General features: G+C 40.3%; 2 protein-coding genes across 9 annotated transcripts in view; one reads left to right on the top strand and one right to left on the bottom strand.

The window, feature by feature from the left end:
* Positions 1-18,108, bottom strand: part of Ganc (glucosidase, alpha; neutral C) — a 56,971-nt gene extending 38,863 nt beyond the window's left edge. The window contains exons 1-4 of the mRNA NM_172672.2: positions 16,945-18,108; positions 15,676-15,738; positions 10,461-10,569; positions 2,519-2,646 (exon numbers count right to left, since the gene is read on the bottom strand). Coding sequence (NP_766260.2) covers positions 2,519-2,646; positions 10,461-10,569; positions 15,676-15,738; positions 16,945-16,973 — 329 coding nt within the window. The 5' untranslated portion in view covers positions 16,974-18,108. The remainder of the gene's footprint in view (positions 1-2,518; positions 2,647-10,460; positions 10,570-15,675; positions 15,739-16,944) is intronic.
* The window catches only part of Tmem87a (transmembrane protein 87A), a 48,846-nt gene continuing 46,226 nt past the window's right edge, over positions 17,850-20,469 (top strand). For 3 of the 8 annotated variants that reach the window (XM_006499077.2, XM_011239410.2, XM_011239412.3), the window contains exons 1-2: positions 17,850-18,099; positions 19,234-19,294. In XM_006499077.2, the coding sequence (XP_006499140.1) occupies positions 17,944-18,099; positions 19,234-19,294 (217 nt within the window). In that variant the 5' untranslated portion in view covers positions 17,850-17,943. Of the gene's footprint in view, positions 18,100-19,233; positions 19,295-20,469 lie in introns of those variants that run through there. The other 5 variants (NM_001110497.1, NM_001110496.1, NM_173734.3 and 2 more) reach the window with 3 other exon arrangements.

Below are 20,469 nucleotides of genomic sequence, written 5' to 3'. Positions count from 1 at the left end.
GAAAAATCAAGTGCTACAGGTTTACATGAGTCTATGTGATTTAGAGTATCGATCGGCAAACAATCTTCCTATGACAGAGAACTGGTTAGACCTACAGTAAGGAGCCATCATGGACAGTGAAGAGAGAGCTTACACGGAACTTCATACTACATACTATATAATTCATAATGACATGTAACAAAGTATTTCAACCCTCCTAGGTCAAATTTTTAGCTATAAAGTTCAAATAATAAAATTAAAAGCTAATAGAGTTTTAGGGGAAATTTAAGTGAAATCATGCATGTGAAGCAACTGGTACAGGGTTAGACACACAAATAAATGGTCGTCATCGTCATCATCAATTCTGTCTATAACATCTAGTAACACTTGAGCACACAGAATCTGAATATACTTATTTACTTTTAATTTTAAAATTGCATCTTAAAATTTTATTTTATGTGTCATATGTGTGTATGTGTAGGGCTCTGTGTGTGGCACAGAATTAGAGGCAGCGACTTTTTTGATGACCCATCTCACTGACACTATGAAAATCCTATACTTCTTTAGGCAGGCAAGTCTTCTCGTGAGCTTGGCTGTAAAAGGCTTTCTGGGCTGGTGAGGGTCTGACAAGAGGTTTGGGGGCAGTGGAGGCTGTTCTGTAAAGGCAAAAGGGACATGGGAACAACAGCACGGGACAGGAATCCCTTTGCAAAGTCTATCTCAGCGGAGGTCTATTCGGTGTGCTCAGGCAAGGCAGGGGCCAACTCTATCAGGAGTAGGAAGGTGACAGAGAGGTGGCTCAGTGGTTAAGAGTGAGTGCTGCTACTGCAGAGGACTCACATCTGCCTGTAACTCCAGCTCCAGGAGATCTGATGCCATTTTCTGTCCTCTTCAGGCAACCACATAGTGTAGTGCGAGTGCACACAGGGAAAACCATTCACAGCAGTAGCAGGGAGAGGGAGGCTGGGGCGCATTGGCGTTTGCAAGTTTGGGGATTTAGCATTACCCAAATCTTCTCACATGCAGGCATCTATAACTTTTTTCAGCGAATGCCCCAGATCACAGATCTGAGGGGACTGTGAACTCAGCTTATGATCTAATTCAGCAACCTGCAGTATCAAACTCTGAGTCTGTATTTGTAGCTGCAGGGACTCTGAAGCTACAAAAGATATGAAATAGTCAGAGACTAATTAGTTTTCTAAAAATGTTGTGAGTTCAGAATTTCAAACCCTGAGACTTTTGTTTTATGTCATTAAAGGCTTCAGAGAGGCTGCTGGCAGCCAGGCCATCTCTGAGTTTTGAATTCTGCGTGACAGTAGCACTGTGCTATATCTCCACCACTTGGTTTGCTTGGTAAGCCTTTTATTTCAGTTGATGACCAAGAGTAACTTAACCAGGAGCACAGAATGCCGTGGCTCATACCTAGTTGTACCCACTTGCTGAGTTATCATAACAAATGATGACAGGCATTGAAATAGTTTATTTTCTCACAGTTCTGGAAATCTGAGGTATTAGCCGGTTGGCTTCTTATAAGACCTGCAGATGGTTGCTTGTCATTGTAAGTGTCCCTGTGGATGTGTTGTCACCGTTTCCTCATAGGGATAGCAGTCATGGTTTATCAAGGCCCACTAGCATGTTCTTACTTTCATTTAATTCTGACTTTGATACATCTCTATTAAGGTATCAGAACTCTGGCTATAAAGGAGTCTGAGAAAGGGCAAAAGGCTGCTTTTGGCATTTCAGTTATTTACGTAGCTAAAGGTCCCCTAGAAAGTAGACTGAAGCAGAACTAACAGCGATATTTCCCACATAATGTTTATATGATCTTTACTGTCTATTGACCATATGATTTCATGGTCAATAACATCATGGGGGTAAGGATATGGAGAAAACTAAAGCATCTGTCTTAACCTTATACTCTTTCAGGGACAAACCAACAGAAATCGCCAGGCAATGCAGCTGGTGTTTTACCCGAATGCCTGGGGAGAATGGATGCAAATCTTACAAGTACTTGAAAATGCTTTAGTCCTGAGAGATTTCTCTTTTTAGCTAAACATTGATAATTAATTAATCTCTGGCTCTAAATAAAATTACATGTTAGGCTTCTGAGACTATCCTTAATTAAAAGTGAGTCTGTCTGACTGTGTAAATTACTCTGAGAGCTAGTTTATTGGGTCTCTTGAGTCATGGTACTAATCCAAGGGAGCAAATTAAATAGCTTTTCTTCTACTTAGTTCTAAACTCTGTCAAATTAACTATGGTTGTTGTGAAAAACAGAGCAGGCCCAAAGTTCTGTCTCTTCTTACTTGGAGGTACAGAACAGTGCTGAAATGGGAGTTAAAGAAAGCAGAATCGATAATATAGAAAATTTATAAACTTATCCCCAAATGATTGACTATACCCAGTAACTGATTATAACTTTGAACAGACAAAATAGGGGTGCACAAGGACAAAATAGGGGTGCATAAGGAATCCATCCAAAGTAGGATAAAAAGAACATGCCAAGGCTATGTGTAACAGACCCTGCTCGGAGGCTCACCTGACAGTTCCTAGCTTGCTGTTGATGACGTCAGGAACTTCATACCTTGGTTTCAGTGGAGTCTCTTCATTGATCTTAAGTCTGAAAATGTCTTTCTCTATACCATAAACTTCAGCCACGAGAGGAATCTGGGAATAGAGATGTGAGATCAGCTTCAACATGTTACCTCAGTGATAACCTAGTCTAACAATCAAATGACAACAACTAGAAAGCATTTTGTTTAAATTATTAGAGGCAAGCAAATTGGTGAACGTGGACAATAAAATGAGCACATCCTGAGTATATGCCTGCTCTTGCTTGGTTATAGCTGTAGAACAAGAAATCTCTTCTGTGTGTCTGTGGCTAGGTAAATACATGGTTGTCCAAACCAGGATCTTTAGAGTAAATGGGGCCTTTGCTAATAATCAAACCGAATAATTGCATAAACTGCAATGACTTGAAAAGATTGAGACATACAACCAGGTACAGATGTGCTAAGAATGTGAGTGTTAAATTCAGTGTAACGAGGCTCCAGCTGAATGAAAGATGAAAGAAACAGGCCCAAGAAAAGAACTGAGATTATTGATCTTTGCCTTTTTAAAAAAAGATTTATTTATTTTATAAATATCAGTACACTGTAGCTGTACAGATGGTTGTGAGCCTTCATGTTGTTGTTGGGAACTGAATTTAGGACCTCTGCTTGCTCCAGTCAATCCCGCTAGCTTGGTCCCTGCTCACTCCGGCCCAAAGATCTATTTATTATTATAAAAAGTACACTGTAGCTGTCTTCAGACACACCAGAAGAGGGTATTAGATCTCATTATAGGCAGTTGTGAGTTGCTATGTAGTTGCTGGGATTTGAACTCAGGACTTTCAGAAGAGCAGTCAGTGCTCTTGCCTGCTGAACCATCTTGCCAGCTCATCTTTGCTGTTCTTAAGAGTAGATGAAATGAGGCTTATTGAACTATCAACAGGCTTTTTACAGCCAGGAATAACATTAGGCTTCTAGGGAACTTCCTCAGGGGGCTGGGAAATTTAGGTAAAAATGTCCTACAGGAGGGTTGGAAATAGTGTAGAAGTATGAAGAGAGAAAACATGAAAACCAAAACTTGAACACCACGAGAACAGAAATGGCTGGGTTTGAGTCACCAAGTGAAGCATCTAGATCGGAGGATAACTTTAAGATGGGTTTCTAGCCAGTGTGCCATGTTACACTGCAGTACTGCCAGGTTACTGTGACGCACACTGCTAAGTAACACTGGTTACGCATAGGCACCTACATGGTTATTACGTCTGCTATGGCATAGGCTCAACTGGAAATGCCGTGTGATGTAGTGTAAATGGCAGGATGTGGGGGAAGCAGGAGATAGGAACCTTGCATCTAGGACTACAGACAGCAGTCAGGGCATAGTTTCAGGACCACTGTGAAGAGCAAGCAGGTAGTGCTGTGACTGCAGGTGCCGTTGTAGCTGCTCTCAGGCAGGCTGTTAGAGAACTGACTATAAGCACTACACATGTGCTTACTTTTTCACAGATTGGAGTTGTCTTGACTATGCCATCAGAATCCCATCACTTGAAAATGCTCAGATAAAAACAGAGCTGAAACTAAGATTATCTATTCTCTCCCAAGCTAGACATATATTTTCATGGTTCTTTTAAATTCAACTAACATTTACTTTACATTTAATATTGTGATCGCTGAAGGTGAAACCAACACACAACTTACATAAAGCTGAGATTAAAAGTACAAATACAGAATTGGTGGCAAAATAGGAAGGGGAATACCAATGTGTGCCAGGGAAAGGCTCTGGGAAGTCTCTCATGGGGGTTGGGGGGAGGAACCTAAGCAGGGCCTCCAGAAATTGGTGGGAGAATAAGATTTTATTGCTGTGATAAGCACTATCACTCAAAGCAACTTGGGAAGAACAGAGTTTATTTCACATTGTATCTTACAGTCTACCCTGAAGGAGGTCGGAGGAGGAACTCGAGGGAGGAGCTGATGCAGATGACATGGAGGAGTGTTGCTTACTGGCTTGCTCTTCATGGCTTGCTCGGCTACCTTTTTTATATAGTTCAAGACCACCTGGCCAGGGATAGCATCACCCACAAATAGCTGAATTCTCCTACATAAATCATTAATTAAGAAAATGCCTCATAATGCAGGCTAATCTGATGGATACAGTGTTTCAACTGAAGGTCTTTCTCCCCAGATGACCCTGGGATATGATTCTTCTTAATGCTTTCTGTCTGAGTTAAATATTGTCAAATAATGTTAAGAATGTAAACAGAACAAAACAAAACAGTGGGACTTTATTGTAGCACCCTCTCTGGTTTTGTTTTTTCTTTAAATATGCTAAGTGAGTTGCTGGGTGATCCAATTTTGAACTTTTGACAACTGTCTAATCTTTCCCTTGTACCCAACTGCCCGTAAACATAAGCTGGACATTTCTTCCTTTGGCAGCTGTTACAATGGCACATCAGCTGTCCTGAACAATTCATGAAAGGCTTCATGAGAACCATATTCCAGCTGCAGAGAACGCCACAACCAAGATGCTGCTGACCCCACATACTTCTGCCTTGGGAGGCCTTGCTCCAGTGTGGAGCCCTTCACTTGAGCTTTGACAAGCCTTGATGGCCACCAGATGAGCTTGCCTACAGCTTCTCTGGAGGGCTGCTATTACAAGATCTTATAATAGCAGTCCTCAATTAGGTCAGGAGGAGGAGTATCTCCCCTAGTAACTCAGCAAAAAACTCTGAGTCTGTGCTTATACAACACCTTTCATTGGTAGGAATGGAAACTGCTATTAATGGAACTACAACCTGAGCCCAAGCACACCAGGCTCCTTTTCTAGATGTACATTAAGCTGTTTTCCAGTTTATTTGTTTGCATATTACAGTGTGTTCATTATTTTCCTGTTTCTTAGATAGTTTCATGTAGCCCAGGCTGGTGTCAGATTTGCTATGTAGCTAAGGATAAACTTGAACTCTTCCTTGTTCCTTCACCTTCTAAGTGCCAGGAATGCAGGAGTGTGCCCTCTGTTTCATTAATCTGAGTGGTTTCTCTCAGACTCACCCCCACACTCTTGTGTTGCAACCATAGGCTCTAGTAAAGCAGTTTCCAGAATATTATGTTTATTTCGTGGCCCTTCTCAGAGGTAGAACAAGCTTAGCTGGTTGCATAAAAAGCTCAATTCATATTTGTAATCACAACACTTAAGAGACAGGAGGACCATAAGTTCTCCTCAGGCTACACAATAAGTGTGAAGCCAGGCTGGTTTCTACAAAGACTGTCTGAAAATTTAAGATCAGTGGTAGTGTACACCAATAATCCAAGAACTTGGCACATAGAGGCATGAGGATCAAGAAATTCAAAGTCATCCATAACTATTTAACTAGTTCAAGGGCAGCCTGGAAGTAGGGATGCTATTTTCAAAAACAAACCAAAACCAAACAAAAAGAAAACCTAGGACTTCAAGCTCTAGTATCAGCAGTGACAACAGAGATGTGGCTGAAAAGTTCCAAAGTCAGGAGCCTTTAGAGTTCTGAAATTCAAAGCTCAGAGCTGCAACACTAGGAGTTCTGAGGCTCTAAAGAAGCTCTAAGACTTGTGATATCCAAGGCTGGAGGTGTAAAACCCAGATCAGGCGGAGAGCCACTGCCAACTAACGGCTCCAGTGCCTGAAGCTCTCAACTGTAACTGTAAAGGCAGGACAAGGGTCCAAGAGTGGCTAGCAGAAGATTCTGTAAGAGGTGGGGCTGCAGAGATGAGAGGCTGTGGGGACCTGAAGACAAGTGTTGAGGATAGAAGGGTTAGAGAGAACAGCCAAGAGTTAGTCAAAGATCCTGACACTCAACTCAGGAGGTATAACTTTAATTAGTGTTAGAACTCAAAAACCAGTGATAGGAAAAAAAAAACCCAGTGATATTAAGTCTTTGCTTTGTATACCAGCTTCGGAGGCTTGGAACCATAGCTTTAGTTCTCAAAGCTGAGAGCCATAAACCACTGAATTTAGAAACCCAACTTACATCTCTGGCATGGAGAGTTATCAAGGCTAAGGCAACTGTCCTTTGCCTGTTCAGAGAGAATGACAGAGCCCCCAGCCAGCTGTTTGGGATCACTGTAAGCATGGATTCTCTATGGAGAAGAATGGTGACCGTGTGCTAGTTTTTAGCCTACTTTCCAAGGGCAATTAGCCTGCCCAGGTATGGCTTTGTTTGACAATTTTCCAATTAACTGCTTGTTGGCCACTCAGAATGAACAGTGCTTGCTAAAGTGTAGCTGAGTCCCATCTGGTGAGGAGGTGGCTAGTTGGGAAAGTCTCATTTTAATTTCACTTAGATGAAAAAGCAAGGAGTAACTTCATGTAGATGCTTAGAGATATACTTGGATCCTCAAAGAAGCTGCTAGAAGTATCTCTGGTAAAACCATGCTAACAGGCTGAAAAAGAAAGTAAAAATGCTTATAAAGATTTATTCAAATCAGAAGAAAACACCAAAATTAGCAATATAAAGTGCATTAAAGATAAAGGGTTAGTCCTGGCAGCCTTGTTAGAGCCACAGAAGGCAGCATACATTTCCCTGCATCAATGCCAAAATACCAGATCTCTGCTTCTCAACACATGGCACCTTTCCATTCAAGGCAGAAAGCTGCTAACAGTAGGAGGGGAAACAGTATTTAAAGGGGACATTTTCCTTTAAGGGGCTTTCTTCTAACAGCTTCTTTATTGAACACTTACTGGTACATTTACAGACATGTACATTTATTTTTTTAACTCTATGTGATGTTAGGCTTCTAAGAGCTCGTAAGGGAGTCCTCAAGATGGAACTACTTTTTTTTATAAGAAAAGACCAGAATTTGCTTTGTCTGTGTCTTTCAATCATGTGGGATACAAGGTGGCCATCTGTAAACCAGGAAAACAGAGGATGTGCTAGCACCTTGGCTATTAGGGAACGAATCTGTTGTTTAAGTCACTTGGTCTATGGTATTTTGCTATACAGCCAAAGTAAACTAAAACAATACTGCTAAAGCTTGATTGTTTCATAATTGCTTATTAGGAGTGGATCTGGGGAAAGGAATTGTATTTCAAGCATGTTAAGTAGTCATACTTGGAAGTTAATCACTTAAGGCTAAGCAAGTGTGGGAGCAGGCAGCTGGGCAGGCAGGCACCAAGAGTTCTGGGTTTGTTAGAATCTGCCTCTTTGGTGCAATTTGAGAACTGTGGCTGTGAGCTGAATATGATCCTCTTAGACTCTGAACTGTTTCTCTGAACCTGAAAGGGAAAAAAAAGCTATTGTTCTTATTAGGAACACATATGCAGCTTGTTTTAAATCTCTGGACTACACTAGTACCTGATGTGCAATCTTCTTAATACCTTTGTCTTAGCCTAGAAATAACCTTTGGCCCTGTTCCTAGGCAATGAGATGGTCACAGACAACTCCTCAGATTATTTAAAATGTATATTTGCCTGAGAGTAAAGAGATTCCTATACAGCTTTGGTATTTTCCTGTACCTGAGTATGGAGGTTTTAAGTGTTTACAAAGTTCTCAGTCTTGGGGGCTTTGTGGCTGGCATTTCAGATACTTTGTTCTTTCTTGATGGACTTTCTGCTTCCCTTGAACTTCATCCTCTGGAGCCCTCTGCACTGAAAAGCCTTCTTTTTGGAGGACAACCAGGTCTGTTGGGCTCTTACACTGTGGGCTTTTTACTTGCGCCCCAGTCCCAATTAATCACTCAGAGGCTTATTTTTTCTGAATAAATGCCTAGGCCATAAGCTAGGTCTGTTCCCCCATTAACTTATAACTTATATCAACCCATACACTATTCTATGTCTGCCTCTCAATGTTCAGAATCCAAAAAGAAAAAAATTATCTACTATGACATAAGGAGGCACATGCAGGAGTCTGGCACTCACAGCATTGGTGTTGAGCGGTGTTGAGAATTTTATTTTGGTTTATCGCTGGTATTTGAAATAATTCTGCCTCATTTTCTTTGCTGCAATGTCTTTATAATAGTAGATTATTCAAGAAGTTCTATACACTAAGCGTCCCCAAGGAAGGATAAAGATTTTATTTCCAGATTATGGTCATTACAACTTGTTTCAGACACAACGAAGAGAGGAAAGAACATGAGAAAATTATCAGAAAACAACAACAACAAACAAGACAAGAAAGTTCCTGACATCTGGTAGGAAGCGCAAAGAGTCCTAGAAAGCCTCTTGTAGGCTCTCTGATTATTGGGAGTCAAGTTTGCTAAACACTAAATGTTCTAATTGTTTTTCTTTTTTCCTTTCTTTCTTTTTTTTTGGTTTTTCGAGACAGGGTTTCTCTGTGTAGCCCTGGCTGTCCTGGAACTCACTTTGTAGACCAGGCTGGCCTCGAACTCAGAAATCCACCTGCCTCTGCCTCCTAAGTGTTGGGATTAAAGACATGTGCCACCACTGCCCGGCTAACACTTATAGTTTCTAAATTAAGGTCTTATAGAACCTTTTGCCCACATTGTGCGATAATTTTTATTTTGTTTTCTGATGAGTTTCCATATTAAAGCATTATAAGACAGGAGTGGCAGCAGTCACAAGGATTTCACACAACTTTCAGTTGAAAGTTGATGTCTGAGAAGGAGAAATGGTGAGATGGTGGAGTCAGTCTGTAAGCTGTTAGTGGACCCTGACCAGTCTTAGTGAACTAGGTTTCCATCTCAAAAATTAGCAGTTAATTCATACTGGGCTGAGAGCTCTGGAGGCTCAGGATGCTTTTAGAAGGTGGTGGAAAGTACTTACTAAAAGTAAGGCTTAGAGTAAAGCATCAGGTGACTTGAGCTGTCTGGTCCAGCTCAAAACACTTCACCCATCTTTATGACACATCACAGTGTGGTAAACTGAAAGGTAATCAAAGGGTCAGGGATTTAGCTCAGTGGTAGAGCGCTTGCCTAGCAAGTGCAAGGCCCTGGGTTCGGTCCTCAGCTCTGAAAAAAAAAAAAAAAGGTAATCGAGAGTTTTCAAGATGCCCTATGGGAATTCTTTTAGTTTGTAGTAACCATGGTGACATACTAGTGAAACCGCTCAGACACAGACGACTCATGTCTTGGGTTTCCCACTACATAACACTCTTACCTGTTTCCTAGCCTAAATTTGGACATTTGCTGAATCTGCCCCTTGTTTAGGCTTCATGAGAAACTGTATTCTATATTAAAGTTCTGGAGCATATATGGATCTTTGATAGGATCTGTCAAAGACAGAAAAAATACACCTATGTGACACTGGGCAAATGTCTTTCTAGATTTTGTCTTCCTTACTTAATAATTGAGGACAATACACTGTATGTCTTAGGTGCTTTATAAAAACAAGTTAAGAGGAAATAACACACTTAAAACATCTAGAAAAACGTGTGGCACCCAGGCAAATTCTATTGATATCTGCATCACTGTGAAAGTAGAACCAATGAGCATAGTGGCAGATGCATGTGAACGCTGCACTTGGGAGGCAGAGGAAGGAGGATCGGAGTCAAGGGAAACCTCAGTTAAATGGCAAATTAGAAGTCAACTCAGGGGGGCTGGTGAGATGGCTCAGTTTTTAAGAGCACCGACTGCTCTTCCAAAGGTCCGGAGTTCAAATCCCAGCAACCACATGGTGGCTCACAACCATCCGTAACGAAATCTGATGCCCTCTTCTGGAGTGTCTGAAGACAGCTACAGTGTACTTACATATAATAAATAAATGAATCTTTTAAAAAAAAAAAAAAAGAAGTCAGCTCAGTCACATGTAACCCCCCCTCAAAAATGAATGAATGAATGTAGAATCAATATATATATATATATACATATGTGTGTATGTGTATATATATATGAAAAAAGATCATAGTTCTTCTCTAGCAAAGTTCCCCTGAGGCATAGTTTAAATTAGCAGTCATAGAAATGCATATAATTCAATCCCAATTAACACAAAAGCAAATTATTCTCCGATCTCACCTTAGTTGCTTCACTGATGATTTGGAACCTGGTGCTGTCCTGTTCTGTGTCGACTGAGCCTAGCAAAGCCTGGTAGGTGGTAGTCTTGGTGAGCTGCTGTTTCTGCCGCCTACAGATATAGAGAGTATTGTGTGATAAGTTTTATCAATTTGGCACAAAGAAGAGACATTTGAAAGGAGAGACCTTTAGAATATGCCTTCATCACTGGCCTGTAAGGGCTTCTTCTTGATTAACTTATTGATGTGGGAGGGACCAGTCCACTGTGGGTGATGCTGCAGGTGGTGTATGAGAAGCCAGAAAGCAGCACTCCTCCACAGATGCTGCTTCAGTCCTGCCTCCAGGCTCCTGCATTGAGTTCCTGCTCTGACTTCTCTCAGTGATGGACTGTAACTGGGAGTTTATAAGAGAAAATAAACCCTTCCCTCTTCAGGTTGCTTTTGGTTATGGTCTTTAGCCCAGGAACAGAAAGCAAAATAAGACAAGTATACAGATCTATGAGAACTACTTGTGACTATCTGCATCTAATAGACTGTACCATGTAAGTATCAGTAAAGTCGCTGTCACAGTAAGTGACTGGCAATATACAGCATTGGTATGCCTATAAAGTACCAAGAATACAATACTACTAGAGTTCTAATAAAAATTATTGCTAAAATAATACTAATTTCAATATGATATTTTTCAAGAATGGCATCCTGTCTTCTTTACTGAGAAAGTGGGGCAACTTCCTTCCTTCCTTCCTTCCTTCTTTTCTTTCTTCCCTTTCTTTCCTTTCTTTCCTTTCCTTCCTTTCCTTCCTTCCTTTCTTTCTTTCTCTCTTTCTTTCGTGAGAGAGAGAGAGAGAGAGAGAGAACAGAAAAAACCCCACGAATGATACATTCCTTAGGGACTGTTCTTTTTTTTTTTTTTTTTTTTTTTTTTTGGTTTTTCGAGACAGGGTTTCTCTGTATAGCCCTGGCTGTCCTGGAACTCAATTTGTAGAGCAGGCTGGCCTCGAACTCAGAAATCCTCCTGCCTCTGCCTACCGAGTGCTGGGATTAAAGGTGCGCACCACCACGCCCGGCGTCATCTTCTTATTTTTAAGTCAGTGTCTCTTACTAGTCTAGGGCTGGCCAAGTATGTATGCTAGGCTGGCTGGCCAGCAAGACCTAGAGATCTCCTTGTCTTTGCCTCCCCAGTGCTGGAGATTGCAAGTACCTATGACTGGTAAAATAGTTTTCCAATAGGTTCTAGGAATAAAAACCCATGCCTTCTTGCAAGTACTTTACCACCTAAGCCATTTCCCCAGCCTAAATTTGAAAAATAACTTTTAAAAAGATTTATTTATTTATTATATGTAAGCACTCTGTAGCTGTCTTCAGACACCCCAGAAGAGGGCATCACATCTCATTATGGATAGTGAGCCACCATGTAGTTGCTGGGATTTGAACTCAAGACCTCTGAAAGAGCAGTCAGTGCTCTTAACCATCGAGCCATCTTTCCAGTCCCCCCCCCAAAAAAAAAACTTTTATGAACTTAAATTTCCTCCTCCTTTTCAGGAAATGGACCTTTAGTAATAATTCAATAGAGTCCAGTGGAAATTCGATATAGGCTATTAATTTAACAAGGTGAATAGCATTCATTATGTAGTCCCCCAAGGTAACTATTTTGAGTTAACAATGGCATCCTTTCTTTATCTAGAAGAGACAGTGGCTAAAACAGAAACTTAAAAATAAGTGAAACAATTTTTGCTGGGTATGGTGGTAGAGCACCTTTAATCCCAGCACTCAGAAGGTAGAAGCAGGCAGGTAATTGTTACCTACATAATGAGACATTGTCTCAACAAACAAAACAAAGAGTAAAACAAAAACCTCAAATCAATCAAAACAAAAAACAAAAAATTAATTTTGATGATTTCTGTTTCAGCATCACCAAAAAGTAGATATAAATCAGGCTCTTGAACCAATTAAACCATGAAGTTCTCCAAAGTAGACTATTTAAAAAGTGATTTTTAATGACAAAACCAAATTTACACACTATCTTTCCACAAATCCAGCCCTACTAAGGATAATAGATGGAAAATGCCAATATAAGGAGGGAAACTACACCCCAGAAAAAGCAAGAAAGTAATCTTCATTCAACAAACCCACAAGAAGATAGCCACACAAACATAAAAATAACATCAAAAATAACAGGATGCAACAATCACTATTCCTTAAAATCTCTTAACATCAATGGACTCAATTCCCCAATAAAAAGACATAGACTAACAAATTGGATACATAAACAGTACCCAGCATTTTGCTGCATACAGGAAACACACCTCACTGTCAAAGACAGACACTATCTCAGAGTACAGGGCTGGAAAACAATTTTTCAAGAAAATGGTCCCAAAAAACAAGCTGGAGTAGCCATTCAAATATCAAATAAAATTGACTTTCAACCAAAAGTTATCAAAAACACTTCATACTCATCAAAGGAAAAATCTACCAAGAAGAACTCTCAATTCTGAACATCTATGCTCCAAATGCAAGGGCACCCACATTCATAAAAGAAACTTTACTAGAGCTCAAAGCACACATTCCACCTCACACAATAGTAGTGGGAGACTTCAATACCCCCCTCTCATCAAGGGACAGATCATGAAAACACAAACTAAACAGAGACACATTGAAACTAACAGAAGTTATGGACCAAATGGATTTAACAGATATCTATAGAAAATTTCATCCTAAAACAAAAGAATATACTTCTCAGCACCTCATGGTACCTTCTCCAAAATTGGCCATATAATCAGTCACAAAACAGGCCTCAACAGATACATCAAGACTGAAAAAATCCCATGAATCCTATCAGGTCACCACGGACTAAGGCTGGTCTTCAATAGCAACAAAAACAACAGAAAGCCCAAATATACATGGAAGCTGAACAATGCCCTACTCAATGAAAAGTTGGTTAAGGAAGAAATAAAGAAATTAGACTTTAATGAAATGAAGGCACAACATACCCAAACTTATGGACACAATGAAAGCAGTGCTAAGAGGAAAACTCATAGCTCTGAGTGCCTCCATAAAGAAACTGGAGAGAGCATAGCAGTTTAACAGCACACCTGAAATTCCTAGAACAAAAAGAAGCAAATACACCCAAGAGGTGTAGACAGCGGAAATAATCAAACCAAGGCTGAAACCAACCAAGTAGAAACAAAAAGAACTATAAAAAGAATCAACAAAACCAGGAGCTGGTTCTTTGAGAAAATCAACAAGATAGATACCCTTAGCCAGACTAACCAGAGGGCACAGAGGCAGTATCCAAATTAACAAAATCAGAAATGGAAAGGAGTGAGTTCGAAGCCAGCCTGGTCTACAGAGTGAGTTCCAGGACAGCCAGAACTATACAGAGAAACCCTGTCTCAAAGAGAGAGAGAGAGAGAGAGAGAGAGAGAGAGAGAGAGAGAGAGAGAGAGAGAGAGAGAGAGAGAGAGAGAGAGAGAGATAACAACAGAAACTGGGGAAAATTAAAAAAATCATCAGATCCTACCTCAAAAGTCTGTATTCAACAAAACTGGAAAATCTGGATGAAATGGACAAGTTTCTAGACAGATACCACATAACAAAGTTAAATCAGGATCAGATTAACCATCCAAATAGTCCCATAACCCTTAAAGAAATAAAAGCAGTCATTAAAAGTCTCCCAATGAAAAAAAAAGCCCAGGACCAGCTGGGTTTAATGTAGAATTCTATCAGACCTTCAAAGAAGACCTAATACCAATACTCTTCAAACTATTCCACAAAATAGAACGGAACACTACCCAATTTGTTCTGTGAAGCCACAGTTAGACTGATACCAAAACCACACAAAGACCCAACAAAGAAAGAGAACTTCACCAATTTCCCTTATGAATATCAATGCAAAAATACTCAACAAAATTCTCACAAACTAAATCCAAGGACACATCAAAATGATCATTCACCATGATCAAGTAGGCTTCATCCCAGGGGTGCAGGGATGGTTCAATATACAGAAATCCATTAATGTAATCCACTATATAAACAAACTGAAAGAAAAGAAACTGTACTACAGAGCAATAATGATAAAAACTGCATGGTATTGTACAGTGACAGGCAGGTAGATCAATGGAATAGAACTGAAGACCCAGAAATGAACTCACACAAATGGTCACTTGATCTTTGACAAAGGAGTGAAAACCATCCAGTGGAAAAAAGACAGCATTTCCAACAAATGGTGCTGGTTCAACTGGCATCAACGTATAGAAGAATGCAAATAGATCCATTCTTATCTCCCTGTACAAGGCTCAAGTCCAAGTGGATCAAGGACCTCCACATTGTTTTTTAGTCTCAAATAGCCTCATAGAATGTTAAAGTAAGTATAAAAGACCCCTACAGAGGGAGATCTATCAATAGTCAACACATTTCAAGATTATTTACTCTTCAATCCAATAGCTGAATTCTTAGAAATCCTGCTTCTGTTGTTGTTTTGCTCTTGTTTTTCTTCAGTGCTAAGGATCAGGCCCAGAGCCTTGCACATAAGGAAGTGCTCTATGGCTGAACCACATTTCCAGCTCCACTCCTAGAAAACCATATTACAAATCACTCGTGTGTATAGGAAATGACATGCACAGCTCTTCATATGGTGGAACTCTCATAGCAAAAGATTAAGAAGAAACAACAGCCCAAGACTGTAACAAGTGGAACTGGAACCCAATAAATTATAATGCGTCTATCCAGTGGGATACTGTGAGCAGAGAGGAAAATCTCCAAGTCCTGAAGCAGAAGCTTTCCAGACTAAGATACAAAGCAGACAGTGAGGGGGCACAGAACAATGTATATGCGAATTTATTTGTAGGTATAAACAAAGAGGTGATATAAGAATATATAGTTACAAAGAACACTGGAAGAATACATAAGACATGAATAAATATGCTTATTTAAAGGGAGAAGAGAACTAGGATGAAAAAGCAGAGGTAGGAGTAATAATTTTAATCTATTTCTTTCTATGTGAGTTTCAAATCAACTAAGTTAATTATCTTTGAGAGGACACACATTTAAAATTATTTAAAAGTACTTAGGATTTTAAAATAAAACACAATTTAAATAATTGAATAGTAAATATTAGATTTCCTAGAGAGTATGACCTTATCCCCTCAGTTCTCAAAAGCCTAGTGGGAATAATTTGGGAATTCTGTAGAGAATTCCTTCTGGGTGAAGTATTTACTTACCTGTAGAATGCAATCTTGCCACAGTCTTTGAAAATAGTTTTATCCACTGCTTCATCTTCAACACTAAATCAGAAGACATTTTAAAGAAATATATTTTACATAAGAATTGTGAGCTCAATTTTTGTACCTTCCCTAATGATGGTACAAATGTTTGGAACTTATTCTGTACCCAAAACTGTGTCACTGCTGTAACATAAGACTTCATGGGGTGACAGAATGTGAGCTGCAGAACAATATCCTTTTGTAAAACTACCAACATGAATTACAAAATAGTTTCATAGGCGTGGTCTGAAGGCTATGGGAAAGGAGGAAGGCACTTTTAAGATAATAGCCACAACACCAAAACCTGAACTCTCAACCAAGCCAAACAAGCAACTTACTCTCCTATTTAAAGAGCAAAATATTTTCAGGACATATACTTCCAGAGAGTTTAGACCTGAAGACACAGTGTACCTAAATGTTCTATTAAAGTCTAACATACAACTGCAAGATAAGGCTCCGAATCCTTTTAAAAAAAGATATGTGCAGGTGCCAGAGTCAGAATAGAAACAAATACAGAAGAAGGAAAAACTGCTAAGAGGATTCCAACAATCTATAGGTTAATATTCTTTAACATCAAGTTTCCAGAACTGTATCTGGAATAAAATGTAAGAAGATATACATTACTACTATTTATATGTATTTTGACTAGCCTTTCTCTGGTTAAAACAACTATAAGCTATAAGGGGGTTGGAGGGTGAGGAGCACTCGCTTTGGTGAAGAGGTGTGGCTTTCTGCACCTGCAGTTAGTGAGTTCATGATTTTGAAAGAAGCTAAACTATAAAAACAGGTCGGGAGAGATAAAACACACCTAGTCATGCCAAGAAACTTTTATAGTGAAAAAAGAAAAAAAAAGAATAAGAAAAAAAAGAAAGAAATACCCTCATTAAACTCTGGTTTGGCACCGTTTATTTTAATCCAGTGTGCAAACATGAGGAGACCTTGCTGTCTTCCGTTTCCAGTTGAATGAGCCTTGGGGAGGGGCAGCCCGCTCAAAAATCCATTTAAGAGTTTGGAAGGCAACCTTTCCACTGTTAAACTTATCTAATCCTCCTGAAAGTACTTTATGAGAGGTTAGCTATTAACATTACCCAAATCCCCGCAGAACCAATAAAGAACGATGAAGCAAATAGCAAGCATTCAAGGAAGTGCTTTAAAACCTAAGTGAAGCCATCAAAGCTAGAAGGTTGTTTTTGGAGTCCGTTCTTGGGGGGAGCAATTGCCCTTTACCTGATTTCCTCTTTCTCAGCTGCTTCCATGGCACAAGGATGTTAACTCTGCCTGACTCCTAACTCTCAGGCCACAGTCTCAGGCGATCTTTAAAAAAACGGTGACAAGCAGGCTTGCTAAATTATAACCCGTACTTCATCACAGTCAAGAGTCCCCTTCGGGCAGAAGCCAATCTTAATTTTTTTTCATCTGGTATTATCTCAAGCGTAAACCAGCGTCTTTACAGGGATAAAGTACTTGGTAAATATTTCTAGGTTGAGAGTGGCTGATGAACTTTGCTTTTATTGGCGGAGATGTGCTCGCTGCCCTAGAGGTTAAAATCTAAGAGTGTGAGAAACAGGAAGCACCACCAATAAGGGTCAGTCTTAGTGGCTGTCACTCTACAATACCGAAAGCTGACCTGATCTCTCCTCACTTTTAGTTTCGAATGGGGAGTACAGTCTGGATCACTGCTGGACGCTGATGTCGCCTGTCAAACTATGCTGCAGCTGCCCCACAGTCTTTCAGGGTCAAAAGGGACTTTGGAGCTAATGAATCGTTTCTACTTCAGCCCCGTCACATTCCAGGCTCTGTTGCCACAGCTCGACAGCCAGAGAACTCAGTACTTGATGTCAATCATGCATCCAGTGTGCGCGCTTCTACAGACGTCTGGCCTGCGCCTGACCTTGACTTGGAAAGGATGAGGGGCGGGAAGAAGCAGGAAAAGCAAAGCCTTGGCCGCTGCACTGAGTTCCTTTAAGGGCTGGAAGAACAGAGGGAAGCACTAGACCTCAAAACTCTGCTAGTTCACCTCCAGGCCACGATCGCAGGGAAACAGGAGGACGCCTGCGCAGTAGACTCAAAGTTTCTGGGGCGCTCTGAGCGTCTGTGGGAAGAAGCACAGTTTCAAGGACCCGGATAATCCCGCCCACAAAGTAGCGCCGGAAGAGGGTGGGACGAGCCGGAAGAAGGCGGAACTACCTAGCCGGAAGAAGGCTCAATACTTTGGGTAGGCGCTTCATGGCTGTGAAGATGGCGGTGGCTGCGTGGCTTCAGGTGTCTCCTGTTATTTTTCTTCTTTTAGGGGCGCAGCCGTTCCCATTATCGTTTCTTGGTGCAGGTCCGGCACCCGTGTTTGCTGCAGATAGATCGAAGTGGCACATTCCGATGCCGTCGGTGAGTGTTGGGGTCGCTACTGAGCCTGAAGGGGGTAAGAGGTGGGGCTACGGTGGCCCAAGGGGTCCAGGAAGATTTCTGGAAAGTCGGGTTCCCAAAGTGAGTGGAATACCCAGAGCGTCCGTGTAGCTGCCGACGGGATCCCACCTGCCCTGAGCTGAGAGCTGAGCTATTTGCTGTAGGCGAGGAGTGTCAGGGGCCAAGCGTGTTCTTACCGGGAAAGTAACAGAACTTTAAGCATGGAACAGGAGAGAAACTTAATACACAGGGAGAGATAGTAGTTTCTCTTTCAGCTAGAATGTTACAAAATCCAGTACTAGGGCTGGATGAAAGGGAGATGTGAATAGAAGTCTTTATTTTTAACTCGTGTGTGTGTGTTTGTAAAAATAGTCCTACGGATGAAGGGTTTTGATTTGGTTTAAACTTGGAAACGTCTTTTGTGATTAGGGGACTTGGAGATTCAAAAATGCATTTTAACATGGGAATAGCCAAAACGAAACAATTCTAAAATGTTGTGTAGTAAGGATAGTCTTTTGTTTGGATAGTTAACTGATAAGTCGACCCATTTTAGAATCTCGTTTGACTTAGTACAGTACTTTGAACCAGAAAAACCAGATTTTGGTGAGAACTGCTTTAAAAACCATTAGCCATTTCGTTGACCTTTTTGCCTTTTTTTTTTTTTTGTCCTGTTCACTGTACATTTATATGGCAAATATTACAGGTTGTATTCATGTTGGTAAAGGGTTTTGGGCTTTGAGTTGTAGTTTTCTGTTTGTTACTGAAATGATTAATAGTTAAGTCCTTTTACATGTAAAAGTAAAACTGCTGAAAGTTTATTCAAAAGTCGGTTGTTCTGAGGGATGATTCGTGAGTAAAAAAGGAACTGTCCAGCTCAAGCCACTTTGAAGTTAGGTTGAAATTTGTAGCAGCCTCCCACTCAAGAGTCCCTGCTCTGTGGCCTGTAGGGAGCGGCAAGAGCCAATAGTTAGGATATGACTGACTTTCACTAAAGAAAATGTTGTTACTGTCTTTTTGATTAAGAAAATTTTGAATATTTTATAAATGTAGGTATTCATATTCTGCCTTGAAAATCGAAATGCCCTGATGTTAATTATCTTCCCTTTATCTTTTCAGGGGAAAGGTTATTTTAATTTTGGAAAGATTCTTTTCAGAAATACTACCATCTTACTGAAATGTGAGTTTCTAAACTTCATTGAGTTATTCGGATCTTTTAAACTTAGAAAATTATTCTCTACCCTAGTTTGCTTCTGTGTGCGCGCGCGCATTTGTGTGCATGTAGGAACATGTATGCATGTGTGTGAAGGTCAGAGGTCAGTTACTTGTGTCTTCCTCAGTTGCTGTCAGCCCTGTTTTTTGAGACAAGGACTCTCTCCTTGAACTTGGAGCTTGAGGTTTGGCTAGACTGGCTGACCAGCCAGCCTCAGGGATCTTCTTGCCCGCTTCTTTGGCACTGGAATTACAGGCATGGATTTTTACATGGATGCTAGGAATCTGAACTCAGGTGCTGATGCTTGCTGTGACAGGCAGGCATCTTACCAACAAAGCCATCTCCCTAGCCCCTTAATGTATTTTTAAGTCCAGAACTTTAATAACCTGGCACTGTTTAGATAAAAATATTTAATTTATAAGTCCTATCTGTGAGCAATATTCTGAGTACTTATATGAATTTTTATTGTCTTATTGTTTTTCAGTTTGCTGTTATGTATAGATACACTATTATATGTAGCTTATATTATATATTTGTATTACATACTTAATGTATACTTTATTGAATTCATATTGGCTGTATGTTATACAGTGTGTATGTATATTTATGTACATAAATTATATTTTTAATCATAGTTAAGTTGAATTATATTTAATTTTGTTTGTAGAGTGCTTACATCATTTTTAGATCTGTTCTGAGTCAGGACAAGATTTTGTGCTTGTGTGCTTGTTAGCTATTTACTGAAAACATGGCCCAAGATTGTGAGACCATTGACTAAGATACTCAGTATGTTTACCAAGGGAGTGTTTAACACTTCAAGGAACATTGAGTTCAAGGATATTACCAGGAAATAGGGACTGTATAGAAGAAAGCCAGTTTTTCTAGTGAGAGAAACAAAAGATCTGAAGCCAAACTGTGCTCTGTTTTTGAGATGGGGATAGTATTCTAGATCATCACTGTCATGTGACTTTGTTTGTTTGTTTGGAGACAGAGTTTTTCTCTGTAGCTTTGTGACTGTCTTGGAATTCACTCTGTACACCAGGCTAGCCTGGAACTCACCGAGATCCATCTATCTTTGCCCCTGCAAGTGCTGGGATTAAAGGTGGTGCACCACCACGGTCTACCAGGCTTCTCTGGTTTTT

The sequence above is a fragment of the Mus musculus genome, chromosome 2 (genome assembly GCF_000001635.26).
Source record: "Mus musculus strain C57BL/6J chromosome 2, GRCm38.p6 C57BL/6J".
NCBI lineage: Eukaryota > Metazoa > Chordata > Mammalia > Rodentia > Muridae > Mus > Mus musculus.
This window is presented reverse-complemented; position numbering and strand designations above follow the sequence as displayed.